The following is a 19115-nucleotide window of genomic DNA, read 5'->3' on the forward strand; positions in this document are numbered from 1 at the left end:
GTAATTATTCAGCTATCAGCACGCCTTTGTTAATTTGCGCAGTAATGGTTGAACTTTCAGTCTCGCTAATAAATCACCTTGATAAACTTCCATTCTATATTCCAAGCTGTACGTATAAAGGGGAAACACAAAAACTATTCTACAGATGCAATAAAAATTTAATCTAATAATAAATATAACTGATTAAATCAGTTGATAACATTCAGACGGTATAATAAGGGAGGCAACCAAGTCTTGAGGGAAGTAACTAGTCCATCACAGATCCAGTTACCACTTTAAAGTGTAATAATTACGGGCGGAATGGATGTAACTATCTCTACTGTCCACGGGAATATAAAACAGAGACAGACCATGGGTACAGTCCTCAGAGGCTATCTGAAATCAGAAATAATATTCACCCATTAAATATCGGCCTATTTTTCGTGACGTCATTGTTTTATTGTTTCTTATACGTATTTATATTTCGGCACAAAAATTGCATACGTTTCTAAAATATAACATCAAATAGCTAAATAACGCAGTATAGTTAATATAAATAGGTGCTCTATATATAAGATAGAGCAATTTAGAAGGTAACTGCCACGCAAAGAAAATAGATTTCAGCAGCAACGTAATATTACACTGTTCATTGATTATTTTCATGAGTTCATGGTTAAATAACAAGGTACATCAACTAAATATCCAAACTGAAACTATGATGCTAAATCTAAAATGTAATTATAGTATAAATGTAGTGACAAAATATGATATCTTGATCATACTATGGAATACAGCGAATGTCTGTATAGTAAGTGCACATCGGGCAGAAAATGCAGAAAAAAAAGAGGTGTTTTTTGTTTGTTTTGTTTTTATTATTGATGAGAACCATTTCTCTCTTCTGTAACTTACAGTCATATGAGTACCGTTGCATCCGAGGAACACGCCGGCTAGACCATCATGAGTGTACACAGGGCCGGCAAAGGACGCGATGGCTGAGTATTTAGGTATACTGTCACAATTGGGTATCACCTATATTTGTGGATAATCATATTTCCTCTGACATACCTTGTTATATGACTTAAATATAACACCAATCATTTATATATGTAAGCCAAGAGGAATACTGATTTGTTGCCACCCTGTTTAACTCCAGTGTTCAATTTAACACATTAAGCATAACTCCATTATAATTCTTTGAAACGTTTGATGGCATGATTTCAATTTCAATGTTACCGGAACTATGATAAGTATGGACACTGAGCCTAATACATGGTATGCTGTTAGTATCCCAGAATGTATATCTTGTTTATTTATTTCAAACTTATCAAATATCTAAACAATAAAACTCAAATTGTTGGACCAGTTTATCAAGGGTTTTTTTTAACTCCTTAACGTCCACTCTAAATTTAATATCAACACATTTTGCTCATAAGCCTTAAACACCCTTTTTGGAAGAAGCATGTTTAAAATATATTTGAATATGATGCATATATGCCTCAATAAGCAAATATAACACTGCTTGAAATGACTATAAAAATGTCGACATGCCTGTTGACCTTTGATCCAGTTAGACGAATCAGTAGCGTTACACAATTTCATTGGCGCAGCTTCAGAGAGGGCGTGGCTTCCATCACTGCACGTAAAATTACCTTCCTTTACGATTGCGCCATATGCCAGCCCAACCGTCAAGGAAAGGGGGCTGCACATTTTGACATCTATTCAAGAAAATAAAATTCACATTCACAAATCAATTTAACTTATCATAAATGCGTTTAAGCATGTAAATATACAAATTTATGATTAAACTTATATTTAAACTTTATTTAGATGGCCGTGTTTAGCACTGGGCTTCTTTACCAATTCCTGCTAGCTCGAATCAGTTTTAGACAGACGGCTGCTTCAAACGCATTTGATTTCAAAGGAAAATACCTTACCGGGCACAGTAGCCACGGAAGATGGTGGTAGTGTTGTTGGTATTGTTGATGTTGCTGCAAATATTATGAAATATACATCATCCTATGCAATGTATAGTTTGAAAATGCATTTTTTTTCAAATTTTGTACTGACATAGGCTTATATCAGGTATGACAAACTTATTTTCTACTAGATGTACTATATTACTATTATTATCTTTTCTAACTCTGCACGATTTATGAGAGTTGAACTTGAATTTATCTGAATTATATAACACTGATAAGCACAATGTCTATACAATTCAATGAGAAAGATTAAAGAGATATTCCGCACAAGGGAGAGTTTCATTTTATGTTCGTTATCTATACATATATTAAACGTTAAACAGTATTTACTAATATCGTTATGGAATCGAGTGTGAAGGTCTATGATTAACGATATTCAAATGGAAGTTAGAATATTCTTATGTAAGGTTTGAAAAAAAATCACTTGGAATGAAATGTTTGCTAATTTCAATATCAAAACAATTTAAATAATTTCTAAAATATATAATGCAAACACTTACCGACACTGACGCTGACTGGAGAGCAACTGCATTTGTGCGTGGCATGAGAAACTGAAACTGGAATCGACCACAAAGTTGTTGTATATATTTAGTTTTAAATGATATTGTCATTTATGACTCAGCATTATTGATAAGTCCATGTTTTTATGAACAATACTTGACATGAAAGAATATTCATACATGATCCGAAATATTCTAAAGAATACACAAGAGAAATTTGAATGGAAACCAAGTATATCCAACAAAACAACAATCGTAAAAACAACACGAAGACGGAAACCAATAAATACGACAAAAATTGAAATTGCAGCCAAGTGGTTCCTTTCCCTTCTCGAAACAAAGTCACGACGTACGATACCCTGCTCCAGATCAATTCCGACCCATTTTCTAAAGAGGTTAATAACTTGCTTCATCCATGCCCCAGCCTGTTTCTGTTTGCTTTTTTGCTATATTTGTCCCCTTTCCTATTTACTGGTAGATGTATGACTTTTTATAGAGTTCTGGTAGAAAAACGATAGAGAAATCATACATTAAAAAGAAACAGTAATCCTAAATTAAAATCGATAAAGCCTGGGTAAAATACAGATTTACATGGAAACATGTACAAAGTACAAGGATTATAAGACCATGTGTTCCAGTAGAGTAAGTGTATCCTGCTTCATTAAAGATACCTGTCATGCAAAACCGGGTAAAATCTGGATTAAGTAATGCTCTCAAAATGAGAATAAGGGATGCTAACAATGGAACCACTAGGCATATACACAAGCATCGAGCACATCGGATGTCATACCACACAAGGAGTTAGGATATTTCCTGACGAGATCATGATGTCGGCCATAACGTCTGATTGTTACCTTCACTGTCAACTTATTTAACATAACTTGTTCATGGCAAGCCAAGCTGTAATTTATTCAAAGAGCAATGTTGATCCAGTGCTTCAAAGTATATAAGAAAACTTACATTTTTATGGACTATCTTATATGTTTATAAGATATTTTATTTATAGTTTATGAAATATGTTATATTTGTTAGAGGATATCATAAACAATATATCACGGTATTGATAGGATGACGTACACGTATATAATTTTGATCTTGTTTTTAATCGATCATGAATTTTCTACAACTCTTTTTTCGGAGATGCAGTACAGGAACGAATTCCTAGTCATTCCAATCTCATTAAAATCTCGATGGTCATTCTCACTACGTTACACGAAAATCTCACAATATCCCATAAGGGGTCACGTCAGGGTGACCTTTGCGACGTGTATTTCACTTTCAGGACGAATTGTCAATTGTCGACGTTCTGATGACCTTTGAGACGTGTATTTAACTTTCAGGGCGAATTGTCAATTTGTCGATGTAATTGAAGCAAACCATTTCGTCATCATGAATCTGAAGCAAACCATTTTATCACATCATGCATTTAGCTATATGCTTTGTGGGACGGAATGACTCGAAACAGATTGACGGATTATGCAAGCTATGCACTGTAGTCATGCTAATTAGCACATATAAAATTCACTTCCAAGATTCTGGAAGTAGTCATTTGATTGGCAAATCCAAAAGGTTACCCTGACGTGACACCTTATGGGATGTTGTTAGATGTTCACGTAACGTTGTGAGAATGACCATCTATATCTTAATTAGATTGTAATGATCCCTCCGTGCATGAAATGTTGTTCAGCTGTCACCAAGCATACTCATATCTAAGCAACAGGTAAAAAAAATGAAGCATTTTTGTAATCTCGTGGATATTTTCTGAAAAATTAGTCCCTATTGCAATCCATTGTATATGGCGGGAGTTATCTCAGCAGCAAATTATCAAACGTATCTCGTAACGTAATACCGTAATTTAATCATTAGGTCCACATGACTTTAACATTATTGTACCTGTAAGATCATGATGTGTCACTTAATATCAAACAATTCTCACAAGTTTAGGCTTCGGCTTCTAATTACATACGAGACCCGATTGATCGTTCGCCAAAGGTACGCTACTTCAAACCTTGACCACGAATATATATATACAATCATAATAGACTTGTTTTATTGAGCGTCACATATAGATATCTAGAGATGAACTACATAGAACAGAGAAAACTATATCAATATTCTACCAAAGGTGGCAATAAAACGTACAAGTAAGCTAACATTAAATAAGATTATAATTAAAAACAACACTATTTTACAATAAGATATCTTATTGGGTTTTTTTTTGGGGGGGGGGGGGGGGGGGGGGGGGGGTTGATTACTTGATCAATACTGTTCAATGAATAAATGCTACCTTGGCTTGCCATACGTGTTTTATATGCATCTGATGTAGAAAATTAAATACAAAATGCCGGACATTTATCGGAACACTTCAGTGCTATTTATAGAATATATACCATTTACTTTGTACTTCAAACGAGTAATAACGTATTTCATTACTAACAGGTTACATTTAAATCCATTAATAACTTACCTGCTAAATGTGAGATAGCATCTTTTTGACACAGGGCATAGTTGCTGTTAGTGTAATGAGGGATTTGTGCCAGGCCTTTCCACACTGTGAGATATAACAAAAAAAAGAAAACCATATTTTAATATGTATCATATAAAACATTTAACGACTATCAAGCAAATTTATTAATAGCATATGACACCAACTTTTCATTATGAAAAGAATTGATAAATATATCAATAAGCTAGATGCTGATTATCGAATGATTTTAATATGATTTAAAATAGGTTATTGAACAAGGAACACATTTATTAATAGCTTATGAAACTACTTAATGATTTTGAAACGAATTTATCAATATCATGTGAAACGAGCTAATTGAATAAATTCATATTAAATTTCAATTCCATGCTTTGTATTAGTAAACAAATTAAAAGAAATATAAAAAGCAAAGTGAGAATCTTTTTGAAAGTTTGAAAGTCACTTCGATAAACTTTTTTTATATAATAATAGCAACTTATGCATTGATGTTCTGAAAGTACCGTAATTCAAAAATTTGCAAACAAGCATTAACAAAATATAGTAGTCAGAGGACATGACGTGGATCTCAACAAAAAAGAAAATTGTAACAAATTTAAAATCCATAAATACATCGATTGCTAAATAACACGAAGCAATCATTTTTATTTCGACATCGTTCTGTTAAAACTCAAAATAGGATCAACCTTTTAGGTCTGGTATCACTAGACTATAGTATATTGTGTATACGCTGAAGTCACGTACCTATTGTAGAATGATTACAAATAATCATTCAATGTTTGCCTCACAAATTTTCAGAATAAAAATAAAATGCTCTGGTAGAATTATAATTGTTTTAGGCACCATTGTTTTGACGATTATTGTTTAGATATATTTTAATCAATTTACATTAAATCAACTACAATTAGATTTCATACTCATTAAAGCGACTATAACTATTGATTTCATACCCATTAAACGATGATTCCCTCTTATTACAGAGTAAACAATGTTCTATAAATATATGTTTACCGGTTTTAAAACACTGATTTCTTATGTTGATTGTTGTATACTATGCTACACGGAAAAAGTCAAATGGAGTCACTAGGGGTGCTGAGAAAGTCTTTGTTTTAAGATGTGATTTTAGAAGAAAAAAAATAACGTTTATTTTCTATATATAGTCGATTCAAAACAAAGGTTAAACCAAACAACTTATTCACTTATTTACTGACTTTGGGATTGAACAAGACAATGAATTCATCTATTGGAAAACCGAACAATTCCCGATTCTTTTGCAAATGACTTAACCAATACATGTCATATTTTTGTGTATGACGTAATCAAAACATGTGCTATTTTTTGGTCACGTGTTAAATTATGTGGAATCATTTGAGGTATTTTGACTTTTGTAAAACTGTAAATCAAATAAAAGCGAACAATAACAAATTATATCAAACAAATAATGCGTTTTATTTGACGTACTCACCAGTATGATGTGAGGAGCACACTTGATGGCTTGAGTCAGCCAGATGTGAAACAAGGGCTGTACCATGGGAAATGAACAATTAATAGATTTTAAAATGTCTATGCATATGAAGAAACTTTTCACTGTACCAAAGATTATGAATCCCGATACGATACAAACAACAACAGAAGTTAGACAAATGAAACATTATATATTACATAAAAACAAAGGTAACGCGCACCGTGGGTTCAACGGAGCGGTCACTCACCAATTGCTAACCACGCTCGAAGTTGCTTAATTTCGGTACACGACAACCAACCACACAAATCAGGTGAAATGCCCATATTGAAGAATCGTCGATTAACGCATTGAAAAAAGACACTGTCGTGCACCCGTTAGGGAAGATAGCGGGTCAATATTAAGCTATAAAATCGCTTATTTATCAGATAACTTTGACTGCGACAAGTACAAAATTTAATTCAAAAATAATTAAAATCTATATTACAACATTTATCTGATGTCATTTAATTGTCGGAAAGACTCCCCGGTGACATCCCCATTTAGCAATTTGAGGATCACTTTTCCGATGATATTCAGAAAAAAAAACAAAGTAAAGCTTTTACATTACGAATGAGTTTTCCCCAAAAAAACTGTAGCAATTAAAGATCAGTCGAAAACGTTACAAAATGGTTCCAAAAAATGAAGCGGCAATCCTATTTCAGTGTTTTTTCACGTTGAAAGTCTCCACCGAAATTATTATTGCACTAATTGCAGTTTCTGAACATCTTTTTTCTAATACTGTTTCCGCGCCAATTCATTATTGTGCTTATCTATTTCAGTTCAGTTATGCGCTGTTTGAGTATACTGAGTACAAAGTTTAAAGACAATAAGACTTGCTGATCCGGACTTCATCGACAGCACTTGCTATTTTAACGTGCGCCTGTGCGAACATTATTGTCCGGCAATAATCAATCAATTTAGGTGTCGAATATGACATATCTTAAATAGATAAATTATGTAATGATGTTATTATTGTTTTCTCTTGTCATTTATATTGTATAAATTTCATTCGTTTTCTATGTTTCAATTGTTTTTATTACCATTATTCTTGTTGTATATTTGTTATTGATATTATACATGTATATTTTGATATAGCTATGGTTTTAACCTATTCTAATGCGGTGCAGTTATTATTTTCAGACAAGATTATAACATCTTAGTATCGACAATTATCCACATCAATAACAAAGATACAATATAAATAGCTTATATACAATATAAATAGCAAAGATATAATATCAATGACAATGATACAATATAAATAACAAAGATACAATATAAATAGCTTATATACAATATAAATAGCAAAGATATAATATCAATGACAATGATACAATATAAATAACAAAGATACAATATAAATAGCAAAGACACAATATAAATAACAAAGATTCAATATAAATAACAAAGATACAATATGAACAACAAAGATACAATATAAATACCAAAGATAAAATATAGATAACAAAGACACAATATAAATAACAAAGATACAATATAAATAACAACTATACAATGTAAATAACAAATATACAATGTAAATAACAAAGATACAATATAAATAACAAAGATACAATATAAATAACAAAGATACAATATGAACAACAAAGATCCAATATAAATACCAAAGATACAATATAGATAACAAAGACACAATATAAATAACAAAGATACAATATAAATAACAAAGACACAATGTAAATAACAACTATACAATGTAAATAACAAAGACACAATATAAATAACAAAGATACAATATAAATAACAAATATACAATATAGATAACAAAGACACAATATAAATAACAAAGATACAATATAAATAACAACTATACAATGTAAATAACAAATATACAATATATACAACAAAGATACAATATAAATAACAAAGAAACAAATAAATAACAAAGATACAATATAAATAACAAAGATACAATATAAATAAGAAATATATAATATAAATAACAAAGATAGAATATAAATAACAAAGATACAATATAAATAACAAAGATACAATATAAATAACAACTATACAATATAAATAACAAATATACAATATAAATAACAAATATACAATATAAATAACAAATACACAATATAAATAACAATGATACAATATAAATAACAAATATACAATATAAATAACAAAGATACAATATAAATAACAAAGATACAATATAAATAACAAAGATACAATATAAATAGCAAAGATATAATATCAATGACAATGATACAATATAAATAACAAAGATACAATATAGATAACAAATATACAATATAGATAACAAAGATACAATATAAATAACAAAGACACAATATGAATAACAAAGATACAATATAAATAACAAATATACAATATAAATAACAAAGATACAATATAAATAACAAAGATACAATATAAATAACAAAGATACAATATAAATAACAAAGATACAATATAAATAACAACTATACAATGTAAATAACAACTATACAATGTAACTAACAAATATACAATATAAATAACAAAGATACAATATAAATAACAAAGATACAATATAGATAACAAATATACAATATAAATAACAAAGACACAATTAGAATAAAGAAAAATACATTGTATATATAGTATGAACGCGTACTAACTTACAATTGTAATTTCCATTGTGCATACAGTGTGGCAAGGATCCTGAAACAGATATCAATTAATCAAACATTCATAATACCATCACAAATGTCATATGAAACAGACATTTAGAATGGTGCACAACACAGAAACGGTTGGACTGTTTATAGTGTTCTACCTGCTCTTCCACTTTCAGATTCGTTTATAAATGAAAATATTAATGAATGTATGCCTATAATGTTTCTTCTTAAACTTTAGAAAAAAAAATATATCTCAAAGAAATTTTCGGTCTAAAATCCACGCGCTTTAATACAAATAAAAATTGTATCATTCTGATTTTTTTTTTTTTATAATTCTTTTATTTTTTGAAGATTTTCACATATTAAAACAATAGACATGGATGACAAAAATAAAAACCAGACAAAGAAAAAACATACATACACACACTCTTACACATACATGTTGTGATGATGATCATCATCATCATATCATCATCATCATCTTGCATCATCATCATGTATCATATAAGTAAACATGCATTATCATCATATATTATCACCATCATGCATCATTATCAGCATATATATCATCATCATCATCATCATGCATCATTATCAGCATATATCATCATCATCATCATCATCATCATCATGCATCATATACATCATCATCATCACGCATCATCATCATCATCATCATCATCATCATCACGCATCATCATATATCATCATCATCATATATCATCATCATCATCATCATCACGCATCATCATATATCATCATCATCATCATCACGCATCATCATATATCATCATCATCATCATCACGCATCATCATTATCAGTATATATCATCATCATGCATCATATATCATCATCATCATGCATCATATATCATCATCATCATCATCATGCATCACTATCATCATCATCATCATGCATCATTATCATCATATATCATCATCATCACGCATCATTATCATCATATATCATCATCATCATGCATCAGTATCATCATATATCATCATCATCACGCATCATTATCATCATATATCATCATCATCATGCATCACTATCATCATCTCCATGCATCATTATCATCATATATCATCATCATCATGCATCATATATCATCATCATCAAGCATCATCATCATAATAGTCAAACACACATCGTCATCATAATGTTAATCATCATCATGTAATGTCATGCATCATCATCATCATCATCACGCATCATCATTATCAGTATATATCATCATCATGCATCATATATCATCATCATGCATCATTATCATCATCATAGAGAGATTGTTGGGATGATACAGGATAAAACTTCTAAGTTAATGTATATGAAAAATATTATATCGCCAGAAACTGTGATAATCATTTCATAATATTACAATAAACACTGATACAAGAAAAACTAGAGATTGGATATTTTCCCCCATTTTTTCCACTCTTTCTCGAATTTTTCCCGTACCCTTTCACCCTGACTGTAGGCAATATATTTTTGCAAATTATAGTAATCTTTTATAGTGCTGATAAGACTATTGATATTGAGGGACTTGTGGAGGCATCTCATACTGTATATATATTGTTTGATAAGAAGAAGTATTTCGTTGTCAGCTTTGTAGGAAATAGAGTTTGGAGATAGCAATCCAAAAATAAAGGATTGTTTATTAAAAGCAAATGGAATCAATAAAGCATCAAGTAAGATTGTGAAACCAACAAGTAAGGTTTGTACTTATTGGCACTCCCACAAAGCATGTATTATTGTTTCCGTTTCTGCGTTGCATAAAATACAGCGAGGAGTAATGGCAAGACGCGCCTTGAAAAGGAAAGAGTTTGTTGTTAAAATGTGGTGGTTAATCCTATACTGGATCCATTGTAGTTTGGTATTTTTAGTGACAACGAAAGGAGTTTTGTATATTTGAGCCCAAGTTGCATCATTCAGTTCAAACTCTTTATTCCACTTAACTTTCCCCAGTAGGTATAATATTATTTTGTATTAAAATGTTATAGAAATCTCTGGATCCTTTTCTTTTCCTCAAAAATACTTCTATGTTCAAAGGTACCAAAGGATATTGAAGCTTTGATTTAGGAATTTCAACTGAGGATAAAAATTGTTTTACTGCTGATAAGATACTATGGTAATGAAGGAAATTTGTAGTACCCTGGGGTAATATTGTATATCTGAAGAAAGTCATGAAAAGTGTAGAAATCCCCCAAACTATGATCTTTTATTAAGTCATTAACTGTAAGAACATTTTTCTCAAAAAGAGATTTAGTAAACACTGACTTCCTTCCAATAGTTATATTCCTGTTAAACCAAATGGGTGATTTCAGAATGGAATCTTCTCTAAAAGTATTTTTTTCATTCATAAATATTAGCCTATTCCAAGCTTTAAAAACATCAATCCAGAACTTTTTTTTCATTTTTTTCTGACAAATCTGTACATAATCTTCACCACAATTGGCTAGCACATCTATGTTTATAAAACTTTTAAGAATGACTTGCCATTTGGCTGTGGTCTGATAAAGTCTTCGTATCCAACATAATTTTAAAGAATCTACATATGCTTTCAAATTAATCATTTTCAGGCCACCACTTAAAAAATTTAGAACAACTACTTCTCTTTTGATTTTGTCTGTTTTGCTATTCAACAAAAATTCAAATAGAATGGTGTTGAGTTTCATAAGAAAGGATTCATCTGGATTAGGTAGAGAGATAAATATATGGTTAAGTTGTGATATCAGAAGTGATTTAATAATATGTATTCTTCCAATAGGTGTTAAAGATCTCCTTTTCCAAATTTGTAATAAAGTTTTCAATTTTGTCAATTTTTTATCAAAATTCATTTTCGGCATCTCATGTAAATTAACGTGAAACTCAATACCTAAAAGTGTAAATCTCTGTCTACCCCACTGTAAGTTTAGCTGTGGGAGATAAGTGTCCTCAGAATCATTGTGATTTTATGCCCTTATGTTCTGAAGATTTTACAATATATAAGATTTAATAAACTGTCTAAATCTTCAAAATACTATTTCTATTAAAGTATCTTCTTTGAAATAAATTCTTAAATAGATTATGTTTAGGTTTGTATATTTCTGATAAGGTATATTGCAACAAATGGTCATATGCAGAATATCTCATAACTGATGGTAAGTAAAACAATAACCTACTAAGCAAGGTCTTTGTTATCTTCGAAATACCAAGTACCTCATATAGACAGGGGAAAAGACATTCAATTTTCAATATTTACATTTCCACTGTGTGTTCTCTATATCAAGGTACTAACAAAATTAGCGTTCATTCCTAGGTGAACAATTAACCTGCCGCGTATGAATACATACAGTACATTGTTGACGGTGCCAATGCAGAAGTGTGAATATAAAATCGCGTTTGAATACACATGAAATGTTTATCAACTTTAAAACTTGTTAATAATTGTAAAATTGAAGACAACATTTCAATATTTTTCTTTCATGATGATTAAAATAATGAATTTGTGTGGAACTATATTTTGTGTACCTGTGTACTTGATTACCTTTCTCGCCAAATTGGAGAACTATCTGTTACGCTGTTACATCGATCATTCAGCTGTTTCGTCACTACGTATAACGAACGTAGAATACTGTTTCTTATGATTTTTTTCAGAGATTACGTTGAAAAATAGTTTTGAAATGTAAATATCAGAAATAATTGTTATTATTTGTTGTTCACTGATGTATGAACGGCATTTTTTGACAGATATTTCAACATGACGCGCTGGCGCGCGTCATTTAAAATATCTGTCAAAAAATGCCGTTCATACATCAGTGAACAACAAAAAAAATAACAATTATTTCTTAATTAGTACTAACTAATATCGATTATCATCTCAAATAGCATTTGAATCAATTTGAACACAGTTGCTATAATAATAACATCGCCTGAGTAGACACAACAATCCACTGGCCATTACGATGAAATTGAACTTACCATGCGGATCGTTGTACAATTTAAGGGGATCAAAATGTGTACTACAGGTACAGTTTGACGGTGTGTGTGAAAAATGTCCGTATGCGTCTGGAATTAAAATATATGAAAGTTTTGGTAATACAATAACAGATTCTACTGTTATCGAATGCAATAAGGGTCTACATGTATATTCATTCATTCTTCATTCTGTTCACTTTTTCTACATCTCAGTGTCATCTTTCTATCCATTTATTTACTGTCAATCTCAAATAATAAATGACCAAATGACTCTTTTTATGGCCAGAAAAAAATGACGAAAAATTGCATTTTAGCTGTATTCTAAATTCGACATCCTAATATCACAACGAAAATAAATATTTCGTCATAATTATAAAAATGAATTAGAAATATTTTCTAAAAAAATTATAACACCTATTTTCGTTATCTCGAACTGTGATAGCTGGAAAACTCTGCTTTATTCGAAGTAAAAAAAACCATCAGTTCAGACGGTAAACATTCTGTGTAAAATATCTTCGGCTATCTCGAAAACTCGGAATATCTTAAAGTTTGTATATGTCCCCCACCAACTTCGAAATAACGAGGTTCGACAGTACAATATACTTACTATTTAATTTGTCGATAATTGCTATCCGACACGAAGTGCTGTGACCAGACAGATTATTGAGATAGCCCCAAACTGAAATTAAACAAAGTCATAACAAAAAGCCCGATTGGCCTGTATCAGGCGGCTGTTAATAATAGTTTAAAGAGCATGAAAGAGGTAAGAAAATATAATTTTTCTTTTATCCCGGCGTGAGATTTTCTTATCTCACCCTAGGGTTGAAACAAGCTACACGTACTGTTCCCACGTTCGCAACAACTGATTCTTCAATTGACCGCCGTCACGGCGACAATACAATGACGCCACGTCAACATTGCCTTGCACTGATGTAACATCATTATTAGATACATAATAGAGTAAACAGGGTAAGATAACACAATTATTAACCTTCTTTTGAGTGAGACAGTGGTATTTAAATCTCCTGGTAAGTGCTTAAACTACAAACATTCAGCAAGCCTCGTACTTGACAACTTAAGAAGCTTCCCCAAAAGAGGTGGAAGATTCCATTATTCTTTCTATTCATTCAATTACATTGTTGCAAAATCCGTGCGTGAATGGTCATTCAGAATATGATATAAACGTATTTGAAACCAATGATACTGAAAGTGAGCCAATGTAGTGTTACAGTGTATTTGAACAAATTCTCCGTCATCCCAGAGTGTTACAAAATCATCTCTGGGTTATACATGTGGATATGAAGCCCCAGTCAATGTTGGTTATCTTCAACGTAGGACATTCATTCAAACCGATTTTTCCTCGTCCGAGCATGGCACTTTACTTATAATCGCTATGTTGTCATTAACTCATATCTCCAATTTTACCATTTACCAATAACCGAAGTGGTACTCTTTTCTTTTAACCACAATTTTACCATTTAATGCTAATCGCAGTGTTACTTTTTACTGATAATCACAATGGTACTATTTACTTATAATTGCAGTCTTACCATTTACTGATAGCTACTATGTTACCATTTACAGATAACTACTATGTAACCATTTACTGATAACTACTATGTAACCATTTACTGATAACAACTATGTAACCATTTACTGATAACTACTATGTTACCATTTACTGATAATAGTGTTACCATTTACTGATAACTACTATGTTACCATTTACTGATAACTACTATACTACCATTTACTGATAACTACTATGTAACCATTTACTGATAACAGCAGTGTTACCATTTACTGATGACCGTAGTGTTACTATTTACTGATAATTCTAGTGTTACCATTTACTGATAACTACTATGTAACCATTTACTGATAATAGTGTTACCATTTAATGTCAATAGTGTTACCATTTACTGATAATAGTGTTACCATAAACTGATAACTACTATGTAACCATTTACTGATAACTACTATGTAACCATTTACTGATAACAACTATGTAACCATTTACTGATAACTACTATGTAACCATTTACTGATAATAGTGTTACCATTTACTGATAACAACTATGTTACCATTTACTGATAACTACTATGTAACCATTTACTGATAACTACTATACTACCATTTACTGATAACCGTAGTGTTGTCATTTACTGATAATAGTGTTACAATTTACTGATAAATACTACGTTACCATTTACTGATAATAGTGTTACCATTTACTGATAAATACTACGTTACCATTTACTGATAATAGTGTTACCATTTATTGATTACGACAGTGTTACAATTTACTGATAAATACTACGTTACCATTTACTGATAAATACTACGTTACCATTTACTGATAATAGTGTTACCATAAACTGATAAATACTACGTTACCATTTACTGATAAATACTACGTTACCATTTACTGATAATAGTGTTACCATTTACTGATAAATACTACGTTACCATTTACTGATAAATACTACGTCACCATTTACTGATAACTACTATGTTATCATTTACTGATAACTACAGTGTTGCCATTTACTGGTAACCACTATTTAACTATTTACTTATAAAAGTGTTTGTGCCATTTTAAATTTCGCGGACTTTGTAAGATGCGGAAGGTGGAAAGGGGTTATATGCGCATGCGCAACAAATCAGCTGCAGGAACACAAAGGAAAACGGTTATATCAGGTCAGTCAGTATTTTCATTTAATTACAAGTAATTGCGAAGTTTAATTTCAATCCGCCGCCATCCCCTCCTCCTTCCGTATATAATCTCTAATGTGCGAATTTTGATCATGAAAACAACTTTATCATTACTAGTGTCCATCTGTATTCTTATATGGAGAACAATAGTGTTCATTTGTATTCTTATATGTAGAACAATAGGTGGCGGGTTTTTTTTATCCCCACCTAGGACCAAATGTTTTTCTTGTATATCAAGTTGGATGTCAGACTTGATAATTCATATTTTCAAGTCCGTCGTTTATATATAATAAACGGCCAATTTCAATTCTAACTAGTCTCTGTGTTGTCTTTATCGTTGTTTGTATTTGATCCAACGAGCTTGCCCTCACGACGGTCATGTATAAAAAAGTGTTACCATTTACTGATAGTCGTACTGTCACCGAGGACGAAGTCCAAGGTTGACATTTTTTTAGGTTAATAAAAAACTATGTATTGACCGAAATCAAAAGGCTACTATATAGTTTTATAATATAATGACTGTTCTGAATTTTAGTAATCAGACACTAATGTAAGTAACACTTGTATTTGTAATGACAGAGACTGATTTGTGAAGCATTTGTAAATAATTCATTATATCTTATAAACACTACACAATGAAAAGTAAACTAATTTATTACATTTTTACCAGTGAAATATCAAAAATTATTCATTCTATAAAAGTGATATTTTTCATCATATTTTTCACTAGTGAAAAATATCACTTTTGCTGATTTGACCAACCAAATTAATGATTAGAAAATACCAAAATAATTGACCATTCAGAAAGCCCGACATATATGTCAGCACCTGGACAGGGGGAACTACTTTTTTGTTTACAAATTATCGCTGTAGGTCGTGTTAGCATACGGGGTAGGTTTTCCGTTGATAATAAATGTAATATTTTGATATTTTTCACTCGGTCTGCGCACTCGTGAAAAATATCAAAATATTAGTCCCACTCGTGAAATATATTTGGTATTACTGAAGACACTGTTAGATATCCTCTATACATTAAAATGCATTCAATACACGTAGTCTTACGATAATCTAATATTCTAATAATCAAAGATATTGTTCGTCATGTTTCAAAACCTGCAAGCTATTTAACACCTTGGACAATACCAAGGGGAAGTAATTCATAAGTAATTTATTTAACCAGCATTTTAACAGCTCTTTTTTGTATGGCCGGTCAAAATTACTTTTTATTGGGAATATTGGGAATCACGTGTCACTATTTTAGCCAATCAGAGAGTGTGAAAAATATGATTTATAATGATACGTAATATCAAACTTCTTAGGTGGCTTTATAGTTCAAATATATATAACAAAAGGAATTAGGAACCCTAATTAGTATCTTATCATACAGTTAATTACCTTCGTAATGACTCATGCAGGTGTCATGTTCAATCATCGCGTTAAGGTCTGAAATAAAGAAACAATTGCATTGTCTGCGTTGTCCTTGGTATGAACATATGTTCCAATGTAATTCATGACCAGTAATATAATACATTTTATTATGGGTCATCTAATCCGAAATCCAAACAATTATTCTGCATATATCTGAAGATCGACTGTGTAACATTGTAACCTATATCGGTAACCTTGCAGGGTGGTTATTTTCGTTCAAATAATAGCGAATGATTTGAATTCGCAATTGACTCTACTCGCGTACTAATTAACACGACAATAAATCCCAATCGGAATAAGGGGTTTAAAGTATTTATATTATGTACAACAAACGAATTAAACTGTGTTTTAAAATAATTCTATAGACAAACGTTGGTATCCAAAAACGAAATATAAACATATCTTATTTGAATTAACAATGTGCAGTATGACAGAGAAAATATATCCTGTCGTTTTTTTACAATATTCTTACCAGGATGAGAAAGCCGGAGCATTCAATCATTCAAAAAAATTCCAACATCTTAATTTTAGCTTAAGTATACAGTACATCAAACAATGATTCAAGAGAGTGTGTAAAATCAGCGGAGAAAATGTGTACTCGCCTTGGTACGCGGAATACTGCAAACACGAATGTGTGGTGTGGTGAGATGTCCCTCCACCGCTTCCGCCTAATAAAATAATCCCTCATCATAAAACTCTTAGATATAAATATACCTCCTAGCAATATAACTGTGCCATCCGACCATCGGGCAAAACTTCTTGTACTGCGGGAATGAATAAGTAATCCTCTGACGTCAGTATACATAAATAATGTAAATCACAACACATGAATAATATAATAACTTTCCAAGAGCAACGTTTACTGTATATCATTTTACTTAAAGAATTTGAACATTCCACCCGAAGGACGCATCTTTGATAATTTTTGTACGAATACGTGAGTAGAACGTAGTACAACTATATATCAGAAAAAGGGTTATCATGATTTCTGGACGACGACTTGTTCTAGAAAATACTGAAATAGTTTGATAAATAATTAATGTAAAAAGAAGAATCTCACTCTGAATCCATGAGTTATAGAAAGTTTAGCTCGATCAATTTCAGGCTGTTTATGTTCAAATGTATGATCTCATTGACACTTCTATAACCTCATCGGTGATTAATTATTTTTTGCTAATTACATATGAAATGTGTGACTAATTTGATTGTATTACGTGCATAGTACACAATTGCAGAACAATACGGTTCGTGAGAAATTTGTCTTTCACTGGGAAAAAAACGAAGACAACAGAGAATACCGACGAAATAACGAAGCAGCACGTGTAATTTCTATTCAAAGGAAAAAAGAAAAGAGCAGAATATGAACAAAATATAGTGATTGATATGGAAACCATTGAATAGGACAAGATATAAGACCAAGTGTTCCGAAATAGTAAGCGTCTTCTACTTCATCACAAATTATATTAACAGATATTACATCGCTTACATTTGATTTTTTTCCATAAAGTACCGGGTATGATTTCTTTATTTTTCATACATTTGTAAAGCGAATGTTTTTGAAATATACATCAAACGTAGGAGGTATACCTATTAAAATTTCAATAATTTACTTAAAAGAAGATATTTTTTGTGAAAATACACTATTTCAATTATACATCCAGGTCGTTACTGTTAATTACTCTCTCAAATTATGTTTAAAATATTCATGGAAAGTTTCTTTAGTAAAAAGGAGCATGTAATACGACATTAAAAACGAAAGTACGTGCAATATTTACCGTTTGTTTTTTCGCATGTACATCTTCTGTCAGGGTTGTGTGAAAAGAATTTGTCTGAAAGAAAAAAGAAAAACAAAAAAAGAAAGAAAGAAAAATAGGAGACATCACGATAAAATCAAAACAATTATTTCGTGATAATAATCACCTTTTCAGATTTTAACATACAA

At 31.0% G+C, this 19115-nt stretch overlaps 1 protein-coding gene across 1 annotated transcript in view; it reads right to left on the bottom strand.

Moving 5' to 3' along the window:
* Positions 1-140: 140 nt before the first annotated feature.
* Positions 141-19115, bottom strand: part of LOC117318013 — a 29247-nt gene continuing 10272 nt past the window's right edge. The window contains exons 11-23 of the mRNA XM_033872988.1: positions 18949-19002; positions 17776-17841; positions 17141-17188; positions 13637-13708; positions 13033-13119; positions 9076-9114; positions 6409-6465; positions 4926-5009; positions 2459-2515; positions 1914-1967; positions 1528-1694; positions 889-1008; positions 141-375 (exon numbers count right to left, since the gene is read on the bottom strand). Of these exons, the coding sequence (XP_033728879.1) occupies positions 268-375; positions 889-1008; positions 1528-1694; positions 1914-1967; positions 2459-2515; positions 4926-5009; positions 6409-6465; positions 9076-9114; positions 13033-13119; positions 13637-13708; positions 17141-17188; positions 17776-17841; positions 18949-19002 (1013 nt within the window). The 3' untranslated portion in view covers positions 141-267. The remainder of the gene's footprint in view (positions 376-888; positions 1009-1527; positions 1695-1913; positions 1968-2458; positions 2516-4925; positions 5010-6408; positions 6466-9075; positions 9115-13032; positions 13120-13636; positions 13709-17140; positions 17189-17775; positions 17842-18948; positions 19003-19115) is intronic.

This window comes from Pecten maximus, chromosome 19 (assembly GCF_902652985.1).
Source record: "Pecten maximus chromosome 19, xPecMax1.1, whole genome shotgun sequence".
NCBI lineage: Eukaryota > Metazoa > Mollusca > Bivalvia > Pectinida > Pectinidae > Pecten > Pecten maximus.